Consider the following 21820-nt stretch of genomic DNA (forward strand, 5'->3'; position numbering starts at 1 on the left):
TTTTCGCACTGCGAACCGGTTTCATATTGACAATATTCTTGCGGATCAGCCGACTGGGGGGTTGGGTTGTCAACGGACAAGAGTAGCAGTCAAATACGCTGGGTTTTCCCCGAGAAAGACTACAATGACCATGAAGCCTTGCGCGGGCACCAGTGCGCATGTGTAACTTGCACATGCGTGTACAATTTTTTTCTACAAATCATTTTTGGCGATTCTGTTCGGGGGGGTGTGAATCATGACTGGAATATAGATGATAATTAGCTAATACACTCAATTTTGTTTCTAAAAGAGTTTATCTAACGAATTTAATATTAAACACACAGCGCATATTTTCCTAGCATTAATATAGTGATAAGTCAATTATCAGGGGAGGGCAGGGGAGCTTGAAGTAAATGTTGAATGAACTTCCAGTAGAAGTGGTAGAGGCAGGTTCGATATTATCATTTAAAGAAAAACTGGATAGGTATATAGACAGGAAAGGAATGGAGGGTTATGGGCTGAGAGCAGGTTGGTGGGACTAGGTGAGAGTAGCATTCAGCACGGACTAGAAGGGCAGAGGTGGCCTGTTTCCGTGCTGTAATTGTTATATAGTTATATAAGTCAATAGCATCATAACATTTTAAGTATCATTTGGATATTAAACACATATTTTCCCCGTGTGAACATATAAAATCATTGCAACACACTAATATTGCTGAATCAGTGGGAGCCCTGGGCTTGTTTCCCTGCAACAAGACGGTTCTATCGAGGGGTGGCAGCGATACTCGAACGGGGTTCCTTATGTCCAGTCTATTCCGCAATTTAGTTTTCGTTGCATTCATTGCAGAGATATGTTGGAAATGGAAGCAATGTTTTCAGTGCTTTCATGGCTATCTCAGGATATTCGCCCTTGACTTTGATCCAGAATGCCGGCAGAGATGTCATGTCAAACATACTTTTCAGCCCGTCGTCATTTGCAAGCTCCAGGAGTTGATCTTCTTCCTGCGCTGAAATGGATGACGCGCGGGTAATGACCTCGCATGCGTAATAGCTCAACAGTGGGCGTGACAGGGAATGAGGAAAGGTGCAGCTGACTCCTATCGCCAAACCATATCGTTTCCTCGCGGCCCGGTACAGCATGCTCTGCGGCCTGGTACCGGTCCGCGGCCCGGTGGTTGGGGACCGCTGCTATAGGGAAATACCAGTCCTTAAAGCCCTTACTCCACTGGGAGTTACTAAGGCTCAAGTTCCTCAAGGGTGCCACCGTACTATGGGGAGAGGTTGTCCTGAATAAGCTCGTCCCTCCTGGCTTCCCCCAAAACAGAATGCTAAGACCCAAGAAGCTGGACAATTTTCCCCAGCAGTCTCTTTCTTTATCATTGAAAAGGATCGAAATGAATAGCATCCCATCTGTGGTGTGGTTTGGAGTCCTCAAACAAATCAAGCAATCCAGCACATTAGTCCTGCTTGCATATTCATACACCATCCATGTAAAACGACCGCCCACCACAGATCAGCGTCATCACCACTGCCACCAGCATCCATCACTTTGCCATTCCGTAATTAGGGAAACACAAGCAACACACATCAAAGTTGCTGGTAAACGCAGCAGGCCAGGCAGCATCTATTGGCCCTTCGTCAGGACTCGGCCTGAAACGTCGACTGAAACTCTTCCAATAGATGCTGCTTGGCCTGCTGCGTTTACCAGCAACTTTGATGTGTGTTGCTTGAATTTCCAGCATCTGCAGAACTCCTGGTGTTAGGGAAACACAAACTCACTCGCTCCTGATTAGACAAAAAGCAGTGTGTGTTAGCAAAAACAACAACTTTTAGGATTGCTCCCCAAGTCTTCTAAAACATGACATCCAAATTCCCAAATTAACTGTCCACCAATGAGCAATTTCCCCAAATGCACATTTCCCTCTGAAATGTGGGCATCTCATATCCAGAATAAAGATGTACAGATTTCCATCACCTTAACCTGGATTCCACATGGCCAGTGTGGAATCGGGGTCTCTCCCTGAACCCAATTTTATGGAAAGCAGATGACAAAACAAATTAAAAATACAGACAGGACAAACAAAGATCCAGGCTCGTAGAAGCTTTGCAAGTAACTACAGAATTTAGAACAAATAGTTAACTCCCAGTGAAAAAAACAACTGGGTGGGGTCCCAGCACATTAACACATTCACACAACCACTTAAAGGCGCAACCTTCACTCACATACATACACTCAACCAGCTGATGTGTGGCCACTCACTAACTCAAACCATTCACACTTTATTATAGGAAGAGGGAGTGCAAGCCCAATGACCTCCTCCCTATGTGGGTGAGGTGGGAAGGTGCTATGTTCCCCCCCACCCCCACTGATGCCTGCTGCCCCTGCCATCACTGCCTTTTACAGAGCCTCCTGCAAGGGATACAGGGATGTGAATATACAGAATGTGAGGAATACGGAGGACAAAAGGAGCCCTTTTTCAGAGAGGACTTGAAGAACAACCCTTTCGTGGAATCCTGAGCTCTCTTTCCTTGGCCCTCACACTGCAGAAAGGGTGGGAGTGGGAACCCCATTTACCTGCTCCTTCAGGACCCCAGCTTCGAGCAACATCAGAAACATTTCCTTACAGACCAAGCCGGATCCCCCGGATCCTCCACTCCCCGTCTCCTTAACCCGCTTCCACACCTGTCTACACGCACTTTCTTCTACATGCACCAAACACTGCGATATGGAATGGCTGTATTAATGGGACATCCAACTGCTGGTCTTTTTAAAGCCAACATCACTCCTTTCAAGTGAGGACTGCTGCTGTGACCAAGTGGCCTCACAGGGGTTAGTTCAGAATCCTCCAGTGAGTTATCACCATCACCATCACCATCACCATACAAGGCTGTAATGACAGACGGGTACTTGATCCTGACTGCTACTGCCACCCGATCCCATAACGATGCATGATACTCATGGGATGCAAGGGCATTACTGATCGCGTGTTGGGATGCAAGGCACCTGAAAACACCCATATCTCTATTAGATGGGCTCACTCTGGTATCCCTCTCATCCCATATCCTTAATAACCACATGGTCAGAGACTCTCCAGGCTTCTGTCTGTACCTGTCACCGATTCCTTAGTGGAGAATTCCCTGATCTCTGTGTCATGAAGGGGCCTGTTGTACCACTCCCCACACGTTCCTCATCCTCCTCCTTCGCTCCCTCCTAAGAGGAAGCGGCTGCAGGCCAATGTCCCCCATGGCGGCCTGTCTCTTACTGCTTCAGGAGAGTAGAGGAGAAGGCGATCATTAAAGGGAGAATCCTAGAACTCCACTCTTACCCATTCTCACCCATTCTCACCATCCAGCCAGACATTCCCATCCCCATTCCATGAGGTGGGTTCATCATCCCACCGCATCAAGGCTCAGACCTTAATGGGACCCGGATGCCAATTAGCCTGTCAAACCACCTCTAACTGGCTCTCTCCGCACTTCCTCTAGCTGTGTGGCACGGGTCTTAGCCAGCCGGGCGACTTCCCCTATGGTGGCACAGCACTGGTGCAGCATCTCCACCTCATTCTAAAGGGCCCTATCTCCTGCCACTTCTGTGTGATCATGTTGTGCTGGTACTTTATGACAGCTGCAAGCAGCCAGAGAGCACCCCTTCCACTGTCCCTTTTCCTGGAGAATCCTAGCCTGTTAAGTATGGACACAATGTGGTGTCCAGTTTCAACCCCAGGGGAATCCAACTGATGTAACCAATCTACGGGCATCTCTACATCTAGGCTCCCAAATCCAACACTGGTGTCGGTCCACCCTGCGACTCAGCATTGCTCATATGTGAGGAGGGGTGTGTTCTCTCTTTTAATTAACCTTCTAAAGATATTCATCGTCTGTTCAATCGCCAAACCCTGCTCACTGTGCCAAATGTTTCAAGAAAGCAGGTTTGGTAAGTGAGACAAGAGACACTGATTACTAATAAGCACATTAACCATTTACTTACAGATAACAGTAAAACATTTGATCAAACATCTAAGCCACCCTAAATTACAAAAACTACAATACTAAACAGTCAGTAACACTTCAAACTCAACAGGTACTTCATTAAGTCTCCCCAAGTTACACAACTACAAAACTAAACATCCAACAGATTCCTAGCATAGTGTGTGAATGGGCCCTCCTATATCTGCAGCACTTTCCCAATGGCTCTTCAGCACTGGTCGTGACCTTAGGGTGAAGAGGACTCCCTCCAGACAAAGGAGAAGCCCATGAGGCTCCCAAAGACTGACACCAGTGCCACGGCACATAAGGCAACCAATGGGAAAGAGCTGCTGCATCGTTCGAATAGGCAGAGCAGAAGTGTTCGACTGACAAATAAATTACCTCTTCACATTGCATCCAATTAACCACATCATCACCCAGATCATTGATACAGATGACAAACAACAACGGACCCAGTACTGATCCCTGCGGCACACCACTAGTCACAGGCCTCCAGTCAGAGAGGCAACCATCTACTACCACTCTCTGGCTTCTCCCACAAAGCCAATGTCTAATCCAATTTACTATCTCCTTTTGAATCAGCCTCCCGCGCCAGACCTTGTCAAAGGCCTTGCTAAAGTCCATGTAGACAACATCCACTGCCTTGCCTTCACCAACTTTCCTGGCAACTTCCTCAAAAAAGCCCGTAAGTTTGGTTAGACTCGACCTACCACGCACATAACCATGCTGAACTATCCCTAATCTTGCAGTATGTTGGAAGACACAGAGACCTCAAGTGTCCCTGACAACTACACCCGTGAGAAGCGCATCCAGCTGCAGCTTCCAACACTTTGTCTTAAAGAGCTGGAACAGGAACTGGATGAGCTCCAGATCATTTGGGGGTGACAGTTAGGACATACAGAGAGGTAGTTACACCCAAGGTGCAAAGCACAGGGAACTAGGTGACAGTCAGGAAGGGGAAAGGAGTTAAACAAACAGTGCAGAGTACCCTATGGTTGCGAACAGTTTGGACACTGTTGGGGGGGGGGGTACGTAGCAGAGGAGAGTCACAGTGGTCAGGTTTCTGGCACTGAGTCTGATTCTGCAATTCAGAGGGAAGAGGTGAGGCTGCGGCAAAAGGGGATTCGTTAGTTAGGGGAACAGAAAGGCGGTTCTGTGGACGAGAACAAAATTCTCGAACTGTATATTGCTTCCTAGGTGCCAGAGTCTGGGACATCTCGGATCGAGTCCTCAGCATTCTGAAGCGGGGGGGTGGACAGCCAGAGGTTGTGGTCCATTTAGGTACCAATGAAACAGGTAGGAAGAGTGACAAAGTTCTGCTAAAGGAATTCAGGGTGTTAGGTGCTAAGTTAAAGGGCCCCAACCTCCAGGGTTGTGTTCTCAGGATTGCTACCCATGCCATGTGCTAGTGAAGCTGGAACTAGGAAGGTTATACAGTTTAACATGTGGCTAAGGAGCTGGTGCAGGAAGGAGGGAGGAGGGCGTAAGATTTTTGGATCATTGGGCTCTCTTCCAGGGAAGGTGGGACCCGTACAGAAGGGATGGTTTGCTCCTGAACTGGAAGTGGATCTTAGCTGGAAGGTTTGGTAGTGCTGGTGGAGTTTAAACTAGAGAGTTTCAGGAGGATGGGAACTGGAATGCCAGAACAGTTTGTGGAGACAGACGTTGTTAAGTCCTCAGGCCTTAAGATTCCAGACGAAGTCAGGAATCAAAAGAAACGACTAACGTCCTGAACTGTGTATATATTTCAATACAAGAAATACCATAGGAAAGGCGGATGAGCTCAGAGCATGGACCAACACCTGCAATTATGATATTGTAGCCAACGGTGAAACTTCTTTGTAGGCCTGGCAGCTCAATATTCCGGGATCCGCTGGTTTAGACACCAGAGAGCGGGAGGGATTAGAGGAGGAGGAGGAGTGGCATCACTAGTCAGGGAAAAGGCCAAGGCAGTGCTCAGTCAGGCCAAAGTGCAGAACTCATCTGCTGAGGCTCTAAGGCTGGAACTGAGGAATAAGAAAGTGTGACCATGTGAATGGATTTAGAAGAACAAATTTGTAGAGATCACAGAGCTTAAGGTTGCAAGAAGCATAAGTGTGTTACAGTAGGTGATTTTAACGTTCCACATACTGACTGGGAGGTCTCCACAACCTCTCCACTAACTGTTCTGGCACTCTGGTTTCCATCCTCCTGCAACTGTAGTTTAAACCCCCTCGCTCCCCCCATCCAGCACTAGCAAACCTTCCAGCTAGGGTATTAATGCCTCTCCAGATCAGGTGCAAACCATCTTTTCCATACAGGTCCCACCTTCCCTGGAAGAGAGCCCAAAGATCCAAAAATCTTACGCCCTCCCTCCTGCACCAACTTCTTAGCCACGTGTTAAAACATACAATCTTCCTATTTCTGGCCTCATTCGCATGCGGCATGAGTAACAATCCTGAAATCACAACCCTGGAGGTCCTGCCATTTAACTTAGCACCTAACTCCCTGAACTTACTTGCAGATCCTCGTCCCTCTTCCTACCTATGTCACTGGTACCTACATGGACCACAACCTCTGATCACTCACCCTTCCTCTTAAGAATTTTGAGGACTTGCTATTTCTATCTTTAATATCTTTATCTTTTTCTTTCAGGGTTCTTGTGAAGACCCTGACCTGGAGTTACATGTAGGCTTCAGTTCTTTGTGGGAATGGGACCCATTCTCGGGGATCCATGACTGGCCGCTATTTGACATGCCAAGGATTTGGCCTGAGAATCTTGATCGTGTTCAGAAGCCTGAGATCTCGGGGCTCCGGAGATGGGCGGATCGAGGGTCAGTGTAATGGCAGGAGACTTATGTGTCGTCGGGGAGGCCGGAAAATCTTTTGCTGTGGGCCCGCAGACCCGAGGTCTTTGTGATCTTCGGACACAGAGCTTGAAAAAAGCAACGATCAGACTTTTAAGATTGTAAACCAGCGAGTTGTTGTTATGTCTCCTGCTCGCTGTGAAAATGGGGGACACCTCCCTCTCCCTTGCCAGAGAGAGAGAGAACCTGTGGGTTGTCCAATGTCGGATGAAATGTGAAGCTTTCGGGGTAACTTTGGTCTGTGTCTTTGGTATTGCTTTGCACACGCTTGGGTACCGGTGATGGTACCGACATTGCTCACTATAGAAGAAAACAATAATATTCTGTTTGTTATTAGAATCTTGCTTTAGGGATTATGCTGAGTTAAAAACTAGTAGTTCATGCAAGGAAGCCCACCAACATCCCAGAGTTGAAGCAGTTTTGTAAGGAGGAATGGCCTAGAATTCCTCCAAGATGATGTGCAGGACGGATCAACGGTTACCAGAAAGGTTTGGTTGAAGTTATTGCTGTACAAGGGGGTCATACCGCAAAGGTTCACATACCTTTTTAATCAAATACTTGTAATACTAGATAATTTTCTCAATAAAGAGATGAACAAGTATAATGTTTTTGTGTTGTTTATTTAATTGGGTTCTCTTTATCTAGTTTTAGGAGTTGCATGAAGATCTGATCACATTTTAGGTCATATTTATGCAGAAATAGAGAAAATTCTACAGGGTTCAAAGTTTCTAGCATCATTGTATTTTGTTTTAATTCTCTTTAGGACAAAAAACAACATTCCATTCTTTATATGATTATGTTTGTACCTCTCCTCTACACATTTCCATTCCCTGGTTCCTCCACAACCTCTCACTTTCTCACAGTTATCTCCAGCTTTCCCAATTTTGTCTGCTCAATTCATAAACATCTCTTTGTAGTTTCCTGGTCCCATGCTAGTTGCCCTCCCTCTAAATATAGTGACATCTGGAGAACTAGCTGTCACCTCCTTTATACAAATAACATGCTGGAAAGATTCTCATGGTTCCATCACTTGCTCCACCCTGTCAATCAAACTTCGTTTCCTTTATTACCATTCTCCATTTCCTTTCTCCCAACCAATTAACAATGCACATTGTTAGGTTCTCTCCAAATCCATATTTGCTTCTGCTACTAATTTTTTTATTTGAAATATAATTAAATGTTTTCTGGAAATCTCCTTAAACAAAGACATTCACCGATAATCTCAAAACAAAAAGGATGTTCAGTTGGCAGGCACATAAGAGTAGTTGCAGAGAACGGGCGCTCCATTCTACATTTTATTTCCACACTCCTTCTTCCCCCTTTTCTCATACCAAACTGTTGGGACTTTTTGCTCTTCCCTCTGCTTGTGACTATGCTCACTTCACAACGACCTCAAACAGTACTAAATCCGGGAAGAAAGAAGATTCGGCAGCTGGCTTGACAGTTGAGGCTATCTCCACGCTGCTAGACCAACACTGTGAGGCATTAGCGGCCGAATTTAAATCTTGTTTCAGTCTGCTGGAAACGAAACTCAACCAAATCCAATGCAAAGTGGAGGATCACGCCCAACACCTACCCTCTCTCGAGCTTGCTACGGACGACCTGAGCTAGCGCGTCAGTGAGCTGGAAAACATTTGCTCCAGTTTACGTGAAAATAATATCAAGCTAATGGCTAAAGTTACTGACCTGGAGGGCCGGAGCAGACAACAGAACCTATGCATCCTGGGCCTGCCGGAATCTATTGAAGGCGGGCATCCTACTGAATTTTTTTCCAGTCTGCTTTGTGAGATCTTCGGGAAGGAGACGCTCCCATCCCCGCCGGAGATTGATGGAGCCCACCATTCACTAGCAGCTAAACCAGCCCCAGGACAGAGACCGTGCCCAGTCATTCTTCGCCTGTTCCACTACCAGATTAAAGATCCCCTGGTGAGAGAGACCCAGCAGAGGGGGAAGCTAGAATACCACGGCCAGCAGATTCGGGTTGTGGAGGACTACTCTCCCGAAGTTTTGAGCCTGCGAGCCGAGTACAGAGAAGTAATAATGGCGCTATACAACCGAGGACTCAGGCCTTCTCTACTATACCCTGCACGGCTCCGTATCACACATCCCAGCGGTGACAAGAACTGTCTACGCTCGGTAGACGAAGCACGGAAATGCAACAACAGCCTCCCCACTATACCGAATTCTTCAGAAAATACTTTTCTCCCATACTCTCTGCCAGGTAACATTAGCGTGCTTGGAAAGCGAGGTCTGGTTTGGTTTGGCTGGGTTAGATACTGACTACCACGCAATTCAGTGAACTCTACAACGATAAGTGGAATAACATTCATTCAGACTGCTCTCTTGAGAGAGTATTTCCTTTTACCTTCAATTCAGTGAACTCTACAACCTTTCGTGGGAAGAGCACTGGGTAAAGTCTGTTTATTTTTGGGTAAAGTCTGTTTGTCTACATGGACTTTAGTAAGGCCTTTGACAAGGTCCCACATGGGAGGTTAGTTCAGAAAGTTCAGACAGTAGGTGAGGTTGTAAACTGGATTCGAATTTGGCTGTGTGGGAAAAGACAGAGAGTGGTAATGGATGGTTGCTTCTCAGACTGGAGGCCTGTGACTAGTGGTGTGCTGGGATCATTGTTGTTTGCTGTCTATATCAATGATCTAGATAATAATGTGGTAAATTGGATCAGCAAGTTTGCTGATGACACTAAGATTAGAGGCGTTGTGGACAGTGAGGAAGGCTTTCAAAGCTTGCAGAGGGATCCGGACCAACTGGAAAATGGGCCAGAAAATGGCAGATGGAATTTAATGCAGACAAGTGTGAGGTGTTCCAGTTTGGAAGGACAAATCAAGGTAGGACATACACAGTAAATGGTAGGGCACTGAGGAGTGCGGAGGAACAAAGAAATCAGGGAGTTCAGATATATAACTCCCTGAAAGTGGTGTCACAGGTAGACAGGATTGTAAAGAAGGTTTTTGGCATCCTGGCATTCATAAATCAAAGTATTGAGTATAGGAGTTGGGATGTTATTGGGAGGTTGTGTAAGACATTGGTGAGGCCAAATTTGGAGTACTGTGTACAGTTCTGGTCACCTAACTATAGGAAGGATATCAGTAAGATTGAAAGAGCGCAGAGAAGATTTACTAGGATGTTCCTGGGTCTTCAGGAGTTGAGTTGCAAGGAAAGATTGAACAGGTTAGGACTTTATTCCTTGGAGCGTAGAAGAATGAGGGGAGATTTGATAGAGGTTTACAAAATTATGAGGGGTATAGATAGAGTAAATGTGAATAGGCTCTTTCCACTTAGATTAGGAGAGACAAGTACAAGAGGACATGGCTTTAGGGTGAAAGGGGAAAGGTTTAGGGGGAACTTCTTCACTCAGAGAGTGGTGGGAGTGTAGAACGAACTGCCATCTGACGTGGTAAATGCGGGCTCACTCTTAAGTTTGAAGAATAAATTGGATAGGTACATGGATGGGAGAGGTCTGGAGGGTTATGGACTAGATGCAGGCCAATGGGACTAGCGGAATAATGTTTCGGCACAGACTAGAAGGGCCGAATGGCCTGTTTTCTGTGCTGTAGTGTTCTGTGGTACTATTTCATATTTTTTCTTCAATTCTCAGTTTATATTTCTGTTTTATGGTTCATTTTTCAGAGCCATGTTTAATAAACTTTGGGGGAATTGTTTTGTCTCTCACTAAGCACAAGGTCAGTTTAGGAGTGTGGAATGCTTACTGTTTCCTTTAAGTATCAATAATGGAGTTGAAGATGATGCTACGAGTGACAGGAAGTTGTAGTGTTGGGTGATTATTGTTCTTACGAGCTTGCTGCTATGCTCTCTGGCAGCTGTCTTGTTGTGGGTTGGGGGGGGATGGGGGGAGGGCACTCCGATGCCGGTACAGTTTTAAGAATCCTTAGAGGTCCTTGTTCTACAGGATTTATTTCTGCCCTGTTTCTCTTTGTTTTAACACTTTTGCCCCAGAGCTGAAACCCAAAATCTTGACTCCACTTATACCCATCAACCTGTATCTCTTTTAAAGGAGAATGGTTAGTCCGTTAAATTTTGTAAGCTGCAATGTCAAGGGACTGAATCACCCTGTTAAAAGAAGGAAGGTGTTCTCACACCTCAAACAGTTTAATACAGCAATTTCATTTCTACAAGAAACACACATTTGCAGTTCTGACAATTCCCGTCTTATGTCACGATGGGCAGGGCAGCACTTCCACTCCACTTTTCAGGCTAAAGTCAGGGGAGGTCTCAATTCTCATCAATCAAAATGTTCCCTTTGAGCTCCACAATACAATATCAGATACAAACGGCCATTTCGTCATTGTCTCGGGGAAATTATATAATACATTGGTAGTGCTGGCGAACATATATGCTCCTAACTCGGATGATGTGGACTTCTTTGAATGTTTTTTTCTGCGCTGCCTAATCTAAATTCATACTCTCTCATAACAACAGGAATTCTGCAGATGCTGGAAATTCAAGCAACACACATAAAAGTTGCTGGTGAACGCAGCAGGCCAGGCAGCATCTCTAGGAAGAGGTGCAGTCGAAGTTTCAGGCCGAGACCCTTCGTCAGGACTAACTGAAGGAAGAGTGAGTAAGGGATTTGAAAGTGGGAGGGGGAGGGGGAGATCCAAAATGATAGGAGAAGACAGGAGGGGGAGGGACGGAGCCAAGAGCTGGACAGGTGATAGGCAAAAGGGATACGAGAGGATCATGGGACAGGAGGTCTGGGAAGAAAGACGGGGGGGGGGGGACCCAGAGGATGGGCAAGGGGTATATTCAGAGGGACAGAGGGAGAAAAAGGAGAGTGAGAGAAAGAATGTGTGTATAAAAATAAGTAACAGATGGGGTACAAGGGGGAGGTGGGGCATTAGCGGAAGTTAGAGAAGTCGATGTTCATGCCATCAGGTTGGAGGCTACCCAGACGGAATATAAGGTGTTGTTCCTCCAACCTGAGTGTGGCTTCATCTTTACAGTACAGGAGGCCGTGGATAGACATGTCAGAATGGGAATGGGATGTGGAATTAAAATGTGTGGCCACTGGGAGATCCTGCTTTCTCTGGCGGACAGAGCGTAGATGTTCAGCAAAGCGGTCTCCCAGTCTGCGTCGGGTCTCGCCAATATATAAAAGGCCACATCGGGAGCACCAGACGCAGTATATCACCCCAGCCGACTCACAGGTGAAGTGTTGCCTCACCTGGAAGGACTGTTTGGGGCCCTGAATGGTGGTAAGGGAGGAAGTGTAAGGGCATGTGTAGCACTTGTTCCGCTTACACGGATAAGTGCCAGGAGGGAGATCAGTGGGGAGGGATGGGGAGGACGAATGGACAAGGGAGTTGCGTAGGGAGCGATCCCTGCAGAATGCGGGGGGGGGGGGGGAGGGAAAGATGTGCTTAGTGGTGGGATCCCGTTGGAGGTGGCGGAAGTTACGGAGAATAATATGTTGGACCCGGAGGCTGGTGGGGTGGTAGGTGAGGACCGGGGAACCCTATTCCTAGTGGGGTGGCGGGAGGATGGAGTGAGAGCAGATGTACGTGAAATGGAGGAGATGCGTTTAAGAGCAGAGTTGATAGTGGAGAAAGGGAAGCCCCTTTCTTTAAAAAAAGAAGACATCTCCCTCGTCATAGAATGAAAAGCCTCATCCTGAGAGCAGATGCGACGGAGACGGAGGAATTGCGAGAAGGGGATGGCGTTTTTGCAAGAGACAGGGTGAGAAGAGGAATAGTCCAGATAGCTGTGAGAGTCAGTAGGCTTATAGTAGACATCAGTGGATAAGCTGTCTCCAGAGACAGAGACAGAAAGATCGAGAAAGGGGAGGGAGGTTTCTGAAATGGACCAGGTAAACTTGAGGGCAGGGTGAAAGTTGGAGGCAAAGTTAATAAAGTCAACGAGTTCTGTATGCATGCAGGAAGCAGCGCCAATGCAGTCGTCGATGTAGCGAAGGAAAAGTGGGGGACAGATACCAGAATAGGCACGGAACATAGATTGTTCCACAAAGCCAACAAAAAGGCAGGCATAGCTAGGACCCATACGGGTGCCCACAGCTACACCTTTAGTTTGGAGGAAGTGGGAGGAGCCAAAGGAGAAATTATTAAGAGTAAGGACTAATTCCGCTAGACGGAGCAGAGTGGTGGTAGAGGGGAACTGATTAGGTCTGGAATCCAAAAAGAAGCGTAGAGCTTTGAGACCTTCCTGATGGGGGATGGAAGTATATAGGGACTGGACATCCATGGTGAAAATAAAGCGGTGGGGGCCAGGCCACACATTCTTTCTCTCACTCTCCTTTTTCTCCCTCTGTCCCTCTGAATATACCCCTTGCCCATCCTCTGGGTCCCCCCCCCACCATCTTACTTCCCAGACCTCCTGTCCCATGATCTTCTCGTATCCCTTTGCCTATCACCTGTCCAGCTCTTGGCTCCATCCCTCCCCCTCCTGTCTTCTCCTATCATTTTGGATCTCCCCCTCCCCCTCCAACTTTCAAATCCCTTACTCACTCTTCCTTCAGTTAGTCCTGACGAAGGGTCTTGGCCTGAAACGTCGACTGCACCTCTTCCTAGAGATGCTGCCTGGCCTGCTGTGTTCACCAGCAACTTTTATGTGTGTTGCTCATACTCTCTCATACTAGGTGGAGACTTCAACTGTTGGTTAGATCCAGTGCTGGATCGATCGTCTCCTATTCCCAGAGTACTAAGCAACTCTGCCTCATTAATTCAGTTCTTCCTCTCCAACTATGGCATCTCTGATGTATGGCGCTCTCTCCACCCAAATAAGAGAGAATATTCTTTCTTCTCACACATCCATCACACCTTTTCTAGAATTGACTACTTTCTAATCGATAATCAGTTGATTCCATCGGTCCGTTCCTGTGTTTATCAGAGTATGGTGATATCAGACCACGCTCCGGTTGTCCTGTCTATAATTCTTCCTGGCCTTCCTCAAATAAATAAGCATTGGCGTTTTAATTCGACCTTACTGTCAGATAATAATTTTGTAAAATTTATGGAGGACCAGATAATCTTTTTCCTTAATACCAATACATCACCTGAAACCTCAAGCCTGGTTGTCTGGGATGCTTTGAAAGCATACCTCAGAGGTCAAATAATTTCTTACACTGTGAACATGAAAAGAAAGACCCATAAGAACAACTAGATCTGGCCAATCAAATTAAAGAAATAGACCAACAAAATGCTCAAATCAAGAATCCGGAGCTGTACAAAAAACAAGTGGAACTTCAAACGAAATTTGATCTTATTTCCACTCACGCAATTGAATGCCTACTTTTGAAGAGTAGGAGTCGGTTCTACATCCATGGTGACAAATCTGGTAAACTTTCAGCCAACCAATTAAGGGGCCTCAAAGCCAAACAACACATTACAAAAATTTGAATGGAAAATGGAAACATCACCTCGAATCATTCTGAAATCAACGACACATTCAGGAATTTTTACTCCCGACTTTGCACTTCTGAATCCCCAAATGATAACATTTCTGTCGAGAATTTTTTAAACAGCTTAAGTATCCCCACACTTTCTCCTGATCTCAAAATGAGACTGAATGAGCCAATATCATTAGAGGAAATATCCTCAGCCACCTCGTTACAGCAGACTGGTAAATCTCCAGGATCCGATGGGTTCCCTGTAGAATTCTTTAAATCATTTTTGTCACTGCTCTTACCTCAACTAAACTTCTATCTGATTCGTTTAAACAAGGTAAACTGCCAGCATCATTTAATGAGGCACGCATCATTCTTCTAGCGAAGAGAGGCAAAGATCCAACAGAGTGCTCCTCATACAGGCCAATCTCTCTGTTAAATGTCGATGTCAAAATCTTAGCTAAAGTTTTGGCCAGTAGACTGGAGATCATTTTACTCTCAATTATTTCTGAAGACCAAACCAGTTTGGACAAAAACCACCTCCCCTTTTTTAACATACGCCGTCTATTAGACATTTTATATTCACATTCAGTTGGGTCCCTGAATGTGTCATCTCCTTAGACACAGAGACAGCGTTTGACCGTGTGGAATGGAATTACCTCTTTGCTGTTTAGAAAAATTTAATTTTGGACCAAGTTTTATCACGTGGATTAAACTGTTATATTCGCGTCCCACCGCCCCTGTTTTCACCAACTCTCAGCAATCCCAACCTTTCAATCTCAAACGTGGAACCCGCTAAGGGTGCCCTTTAAGCCCCTTACTTTTCGATCTGGCCATAGAGCCACTGGCGGTTGCGTTCCGCAGTGGTGCGGATGTGACGGCGATTTGGAGGGAGGGAGTTGAGCACAAAATCTCCCTTTATGCTGATGATCTTTTACTTTTTATATCAAACACAATCACTTCCTTACCCCCCATGTTCTCACTCCTTAACAAATTTAGCCAGTTTTCAGGGTATATACAAACTTAATTTACACAAGAGCTAACTTTTTCCAATAAATGGAGAAGCACAAGAGTCAGAGTTCCATAACCTCCCTTTTAAGGCGGTGAATAATCAATTTACTTACCTTGGCGTCACTGTAACAAGGAAACACAAGCGTCTTTTTGGAGAAAATTTCATTAATCTGTGAAATCATACAAAACAGAACCTAGCACAGTGGTCACCCCTGTCCATGTCCCTGATCGGCCGAATCAATGTTGTCAAAATGAACATCTTTCCTAAATTCTTATACCTTTTCAATCCATATCAATTTTCATTCCTAAAGCCTTCTTTGACTCGTTAGGCTCAGTCACATCATCCTACTTACGGAAGGGCAAGGGTCCCCAACTGAATAAAGTCCATCTTCAAAAATCTAAAAGTGTTGGGGGCATGGCTTTGCCCAATTTCCGCTTATATTACTGGGCAGCTAATATACACTGTCTCATCTTTTGGTCTCATTCTTACAATCAATCTGACTGCCTAATATGGGCCGCAATGGAGCCCATTCTATTAAGAATTTCTCCATCTCCGCACTTCTTGGATCCGCAATCCCTTTTCTTACTCCTAAACCAATTGTTAATCCTGTTATCAGGCACACCCTGAGAGTATGGACTCAGTTCAGAAGGCATTGTGGTCTCCATGGCTTCTCTCTTTCAAGTCCTATTATATATAATCATCTCTTCCAGCCTTCTATACATGATCCAACATTTCAAGACTGGTACAGAAAGGACATCAGGAGCTTTAAAGATCTTTTTATAGACAAATGCTTTGCATCATTTGAACAACTGACTGCAAAGTTTAACACTCATTTCTCAGGATATTTGCAAAGTAGACATTTTATCAGCCCTTTGATATCAAACTTCCCTAAGGCACCTGACATAAACATCGTTGATTTGTTTCTCTGCATGAATCCATTGCGCAAAGGTTTAATATCTACTATTTGTGACAAGCTAGTGGTCCTGAGGCAAGCCCCCCTTGACAAAATTAAAACTGCCTGGGAGCAAGATTTAAATTTCTCACTGTCAGACAATGTATGGGATTCAGTTTTTAAGTTAGTTAACTCAACCTCTTTATGTTACAGATCAAGGTCGTACACAGGATCCATATGTCTAAAACTAAATTATCTCGCATTTACCCAGATGTGACAAATGCAAAAGGGGCGAGGCTTCCCTTATTCACATGTACTGGACATGCCCTAGCTTGGAAAAATACTGGAAAGATGTTGTCCATACTCTATCCCAAATACTTAATTATAATTTGGAACCTAACCCTCTGATTGCTCTTTTCGGCACCTCTGGAGAGGGGGACACGCACCTATGTCTGACCAAACGTCGCACACTGTCTTTTGCCTCTGTTTTGGCCAGGCGCGCAGTCTTGCTCAGGTGGAGGGATGCTGCCAAGCCCATCCACGCTCAGTGGCTCAGGGACATCATGTCCAGTCTACACCTTGAGAAGATCCATTATTCAATTCTCAACTCGGACATAAAGTTCCAAAAGGTGTGGGGACCCTTGCTTGAATATTTTCAGAATTCCCAGCCAAGCTGCAGGTCCATCCTTTCTTCCTTTCCTCTGCACATAAATCCCTGACTTCCCAGCATTTCCTGGTAAAATTCTACGGACCCAGACTTGTAAACATACAACAGTTTATGTATTAGGAAAATACACCTTCTCTATACCAATGCAGCTCTGTGGGAACAAAGGTTCTGTTTAATCCTTTATGCTAATAGGATGCTGGCTTGGAGATGGGGATTGGGAGGAGTGGGTTGGGGCAGGAAGGCAACCAAAGCATGATTGTACTTTGGGTGCATCTCTTTCATAGGTGTGAATTGTACATTTGATACATTTGTTATGAACTGCACAAACCTTCTTTATACTATGCTCTCTTTATTTAAAAAAACAATAAAAATATTTGGAATTAAAAAAAAACAAAAAGGGCAACAGGATTGGTCAATACTAGGTCACTTAATGTATGTATAAGAAACTCTTGACTCATTCTTGCTGTTATTCCCTGGCTGATTTTTTGCCCAACTGGTTAGTCAGACTAAGATAATTTTCATCTTTGTAACTGCTGAGAAACTTTAAAGACTGTAATACAACGTAAGAAAAGGCTTGTGAGCCCACGATGTTTGCGCCAAACATGATGCTAAATTAAATCACTTCTGCCCATCCCTAATCCATATGCCTCCATTACCTGCGTATTATATTCTCATGTCTATCTAATACCATCTTAAATGCCACCATCATATCTGCATCCACCACTACTCCTGGAAGCCCATTTGGAATACCCAACAGTATTTTTAATAAAAAAGCTTGCCCCACAAATCTCCTTTAAACTTTCCCCTCTCATTTGAAATGCATGTCTTCTAGCGTGTGACATTTCTACTCTGGTATAAAGATTCTGACTGTCAATCCAATCTATGTTTCTGATAATTTTATTAAATTCTTTCAGGTGTCTCATCAGTCTCTGACCCTGTCAGAAACAACCCAAGTTTATCCAATTTCTTCTTGTTGCTCATAACCTGTGTTTCAGTAAACATCTTCTGCGCCTTTTCCAAAGCCTCCTCATCCTTCGGTAATGGGGCAACTGCACAAGTGCAGCTTAACCAGAATTTTATACAGCTGCAACATGACTTCCTTCCTCTTATACTCAATGCCCTTACCTGTGAAGGAAAGTGTGCTATATGACCTCTTTACGACCCTATCTAATTGTTTAGCCACTTTCAGGGAGCTATAGAGTTGGACCCCAACATCTGTCTGTAAATCAATGCTGTCAAGTATCCTGCTACTAACTGTATTCTTTCATTACATGTGACCTCCCAAAGTGCAACACCTTACTCTCAAGAAGGAAGGGTGATGGAAGAAAGGAAATTATAGGTCAGTTAGTCTGATCTCAGTGGCTGGGAAGATGTTGGGAGTTGAATGTTAAGGGTGAGGTCTCATGATAAAATAGGACAAAATTAGCATGGTTTCCTTAAGGGAAAATCTTGCCTGACACCTCTGTTAGAATTCGTTGAGGAAATAACAAGCAGGAGAATCAGTAGATGTTGTTTACTTGGATTTTCAGAAGGTCTTTGACAAGGTGCCATACATGAGGCTGCTTAATAAGTTAAGAGCCCATAGTATTACAGGAATGATACCAGCATGGATATGGGAGCCTTTTCTGATTGGCTGCCGGTGACTATTGGTGTTCCGAGAGGTCAGTGTTAGGACTGCTTCTGTTACGGAAATGTCAATGACTTGGATGATGGAATTAATGGCTTTGTGGCCAAGTCTGCGGACAATATGAAGATAGGTGAAGGGGCAGGTGTTGAGAAAGCAAGGTGTCTGCACTAGAACTTAGACAGATTAGGAGAATGGGCAAAAGTGGTAGCTGGAATACAGTGTCAGGAAGCTTTCAGCAAGAAGGCAGGAGAATGGGGTTGAGACAGAAAATGGATCGACCATGGTGAAATTAAAGAGCATCCCAATGGGCTGAATGGCCTAATTCTGCTCCCCCTCTTATGATCCTGTTCAGATTAAACAATTTGCATTTCTCTGATCTATATTCTGCTGTATTCTTTGACAACCTCTACATTGTCCACACTTACACCAACCTTTGCGCCATTTGCCATCTTACTAACCAACCTATCAACACTTTCTTCTGAGTTATTTCACAGGTATCACACATGCAGCACTGCTCACTGCAGGGCACCACTGGTCACAGGAATCCAGCCAGAATACCACCCCTCCTGTACTCTCTGTCTTCTGTGGGCAAGTCACAGTACCAAGTCAACATGGATCCCATACATCTTAATTTCCTGGATCAGCCTACCATGAGGGGCTTTGTTAACTGTAACTCCCCTCTCCCTTTATAAGTAATCAACCGACAGTTATAATATTACATTTTACAGGTAAAATTTCAGGATTTAGGGATTGCAAATAATGTACCATAATTTACTCACTCCTCTTTTTGACATTCTGGGATGGAATCCATTAGATCCCAGATCTTTATAACATCACAATTTAAAAGATATATAATAAATATTAAATATAACTCTACTGGGGCTGGGAAATGAACATGAGACCCTTAAGTGAACAAACCTTTTGACATATCAGATGTTCAAAAGTGGCCTATCAAGATATACTACCTTAGGACATTCAAAAGTTCTGACAATTGGGTACTTTTCTGAAGTACTGCCATTGCTGCACATAACTGTGGCTGTCAGTATGCATATGAAAAAATCCAATTATCATTGCCACTTATGTTCCAGATCTGATCAAATATTATCAGTTCCATTTGAAGTCCTGAATTAGTCTTTATGGAATGCGGATTGTGACACAACTGTGCTCTGTTGTCGGATTCGTTATGGAGGCACACAGAGATGTACAACTTCAGTGCATTTCCACTGATCTGGGCCCTCACAATCTCTATATTCATGAGGTCTCAGCTTAATGCCTCACCTGAAAGATGGTTTTCCCAACAGAGCAGTGTGTTTGTAAAACCACTGGAATGTCATCCTGCAGGGTGCTTAAATTCAGATTGAGTCTTGAACCACAAATCTGAAACTGATTCCACAACCTACAGACTCTAAAAGACTTTACCACTCAAGTTCTCAGTATTTATTTGCTCAATTTGTATTCTATTGCACATTAGTTGTTTGTTGGTCATTGCTTATGTATAGTTTTAATGAACTGTATTCCTTTATTTTCCTGTAAATGCCTGCAAGAAACTGAATCTCAAGGTGGTATATGGTCACATATACCTATTTTGATAATAGATTTTAGTTTGACTTTGTTTCCTCAATTTTCTGGATCCAAAATGATTAAACTGTTGTTTAGGGCATGGTTGAAGCAGTAATAATAATATTCTACTCAAAAGCTTTCTCTCACTCCCAAGCCATCTTAACTGCGGCATTACTCTATTGGGTAGTAACATGACCTTCAATAATGGGTCTGGCTTTTTCTGTTCCTTGATTCTGAAAAATTAAGAAAGTCGCTGACTGCATTAAAGTGTGTGTGTGTGTAAGAAAAACTCCTGACCCTCAATCTGTTCTCAGTAATCCCCTTCCCCAAACTCCCTCTCCTTATTTATCACGCCTGCCTGCCCAAGTCTCAGTTTACACAGTGTTAAACCCCACCCCCTTTGCCAACACAGAAGACCGAGTTCTTTTACCTTCCTTTGGCGAACCTACAGTTGTCGAACATGAAGAACTTGCATAGATGGAGTTGGCTGCAGTCACCATCGCTGCACTTTCTTTTGAGGAAGTCATTGCACAGCCTTGCAGGAGTGGTGGCGATGATCAAAGAGTCTCCGCTGAGCTGAAGGCCCGGGAGACCTGAGACCTCGGCCGGCACTTCGGTGAACAACTGCCCGTCTGCCAGTAACTTGCACAACTCTCCGTCTGACACCTTGAAATACCTGGAGACCTCCCTGCGCAAACTGCTGTAGCTCAGCGAACCACAACGGGAGCACAAGGTCTGAATACAGTAGTCCCGGACTCGGTCTAGAGACATGGTGCCGCCAGCCCTCCCTAATCTCTGGATCTTCTCCCTTTTTTTAACCGAGTCCTGGAAACAAAGTGAAAAACGAAACCGAAATTTTGGGCTGCCCCGCCTTCCTCAGTCACGATAGGCTGCTTTTGCAAACTACGTCTTTTCCTCCATCTCACAATGGGTCAATAACATTTCCTCTGACAAGGTACAGGATGAAGAGCTGTTGCGAGACGATGGACAGTGGGCGAAAGCGAGTGTGTGAGAGGGTAGAAATCAAACAGTTAGTTGCCTTTTTGTATGAATAGGGGAAGAACGCAATGGCGCACAAGAGGGACGGTTCTACACAGAGCCAGAGTCACTGGAGCAAACGAGAGGTGCGTTTATGCTTAAAATATAGAAAACTGTTGAGAAAGTTCTTTGGCGGAAATATTTGAGGAAAATCCGCTGGGTTCTACCAGGTTTTCAATATTTAATCCACCAGATCTCGTAGTTTTTGTTCTGTTTTTCCTTAACTCATTTAGCAGGTGTTTTACAATTTATCCCCACAGCAATCGTTACCTCACCCTACCACAGATAGTTTCTTTGTCCCATCCATTCCTGCCCCATATCCTCTGCGACTTAAAACTTTATTTTCCTTATCTTTCCCGATTCTGACAGGCTATGACCAAAATGTTTACTCTCGTTCCCTCTTCCACTGACGCTTCCTGCTTGCTGGGTATTTCTGACATTTTCTGTGCTTTTTCACCAGAGTAGACTGTCAGTAAGTCACAGGGAAACTCAATAAACTGTCTGCATCTTGTCCCCACCTGACACCGAGCTGATATTCAGATACACAAAATGACTGTTTCCAAACATCAGAACACATCAGTTTTGGTAAAATAACCTACAAACCAGTACAAATCTATACCCTCAGCACTTGGGTTGTGGCGGACTGACAGATTTTCCAGATTATCAGATGTTATTCCCAGTTAATTCTCCAAAGTAATTTAACTCGCCTTATTAAAATATGGCACGCAGTACTATCATGAATTTCCAGTGAAGCTGATAAATTTAAGGGGAGTGTGGGAACTTAGGTCTCCGTGTGCAACAGGGAGCACGTAAGTTGGCACCCAGTAAACCAGA

At 44.7% G+C, this 21820-nt stretch overlaps 1 protein-coding gene across 2 annotated transcripts in view; it reads right to left on the reverse strand.

Moving 5' to 3' along the window:
- Positions 1 to 20805, reverse strand: part of parp12a (poly (ADP-ribose) polymerase family, member 12a) — a 71867-nt gene extending 51062 nt beyond the window's left edge. The window contains exon 1 of one of the 2 annotated variants that reach the window (XM_072261346.1): positions 20379 to 20803. In XM_072261346.1, the coding sequence (XP_072117447.1) occupies positions 20379 to 20719 (341 nt within the window). In that variant the 5' untranslated portion in view covers positions 20720 to 20803. Of the gene's footprint in view, positions 1 to 20378 lie in introns of both variants that reach the window. The other variant, XM_072261347.1, reaches the window with a different exon arrangement.
- Between the last annotated feature and the right edge of the window lie 1015 nt (positions 20806 to 21820).

This window comes from Mobula birostris, chromosome 6, assembly GCF_030028105.1.
Source record: "Mobula birostris isolate sMobBir1 chromosome 6, sMobBir1.hap1, whole genome shotgun sequence".
Lineage (NCBI taxonomy): Eukaryota > Metazoa > Chordata > Chondrichthyes > Myliobatiformes > Myliobatidae > Mobula > Mobula birostris.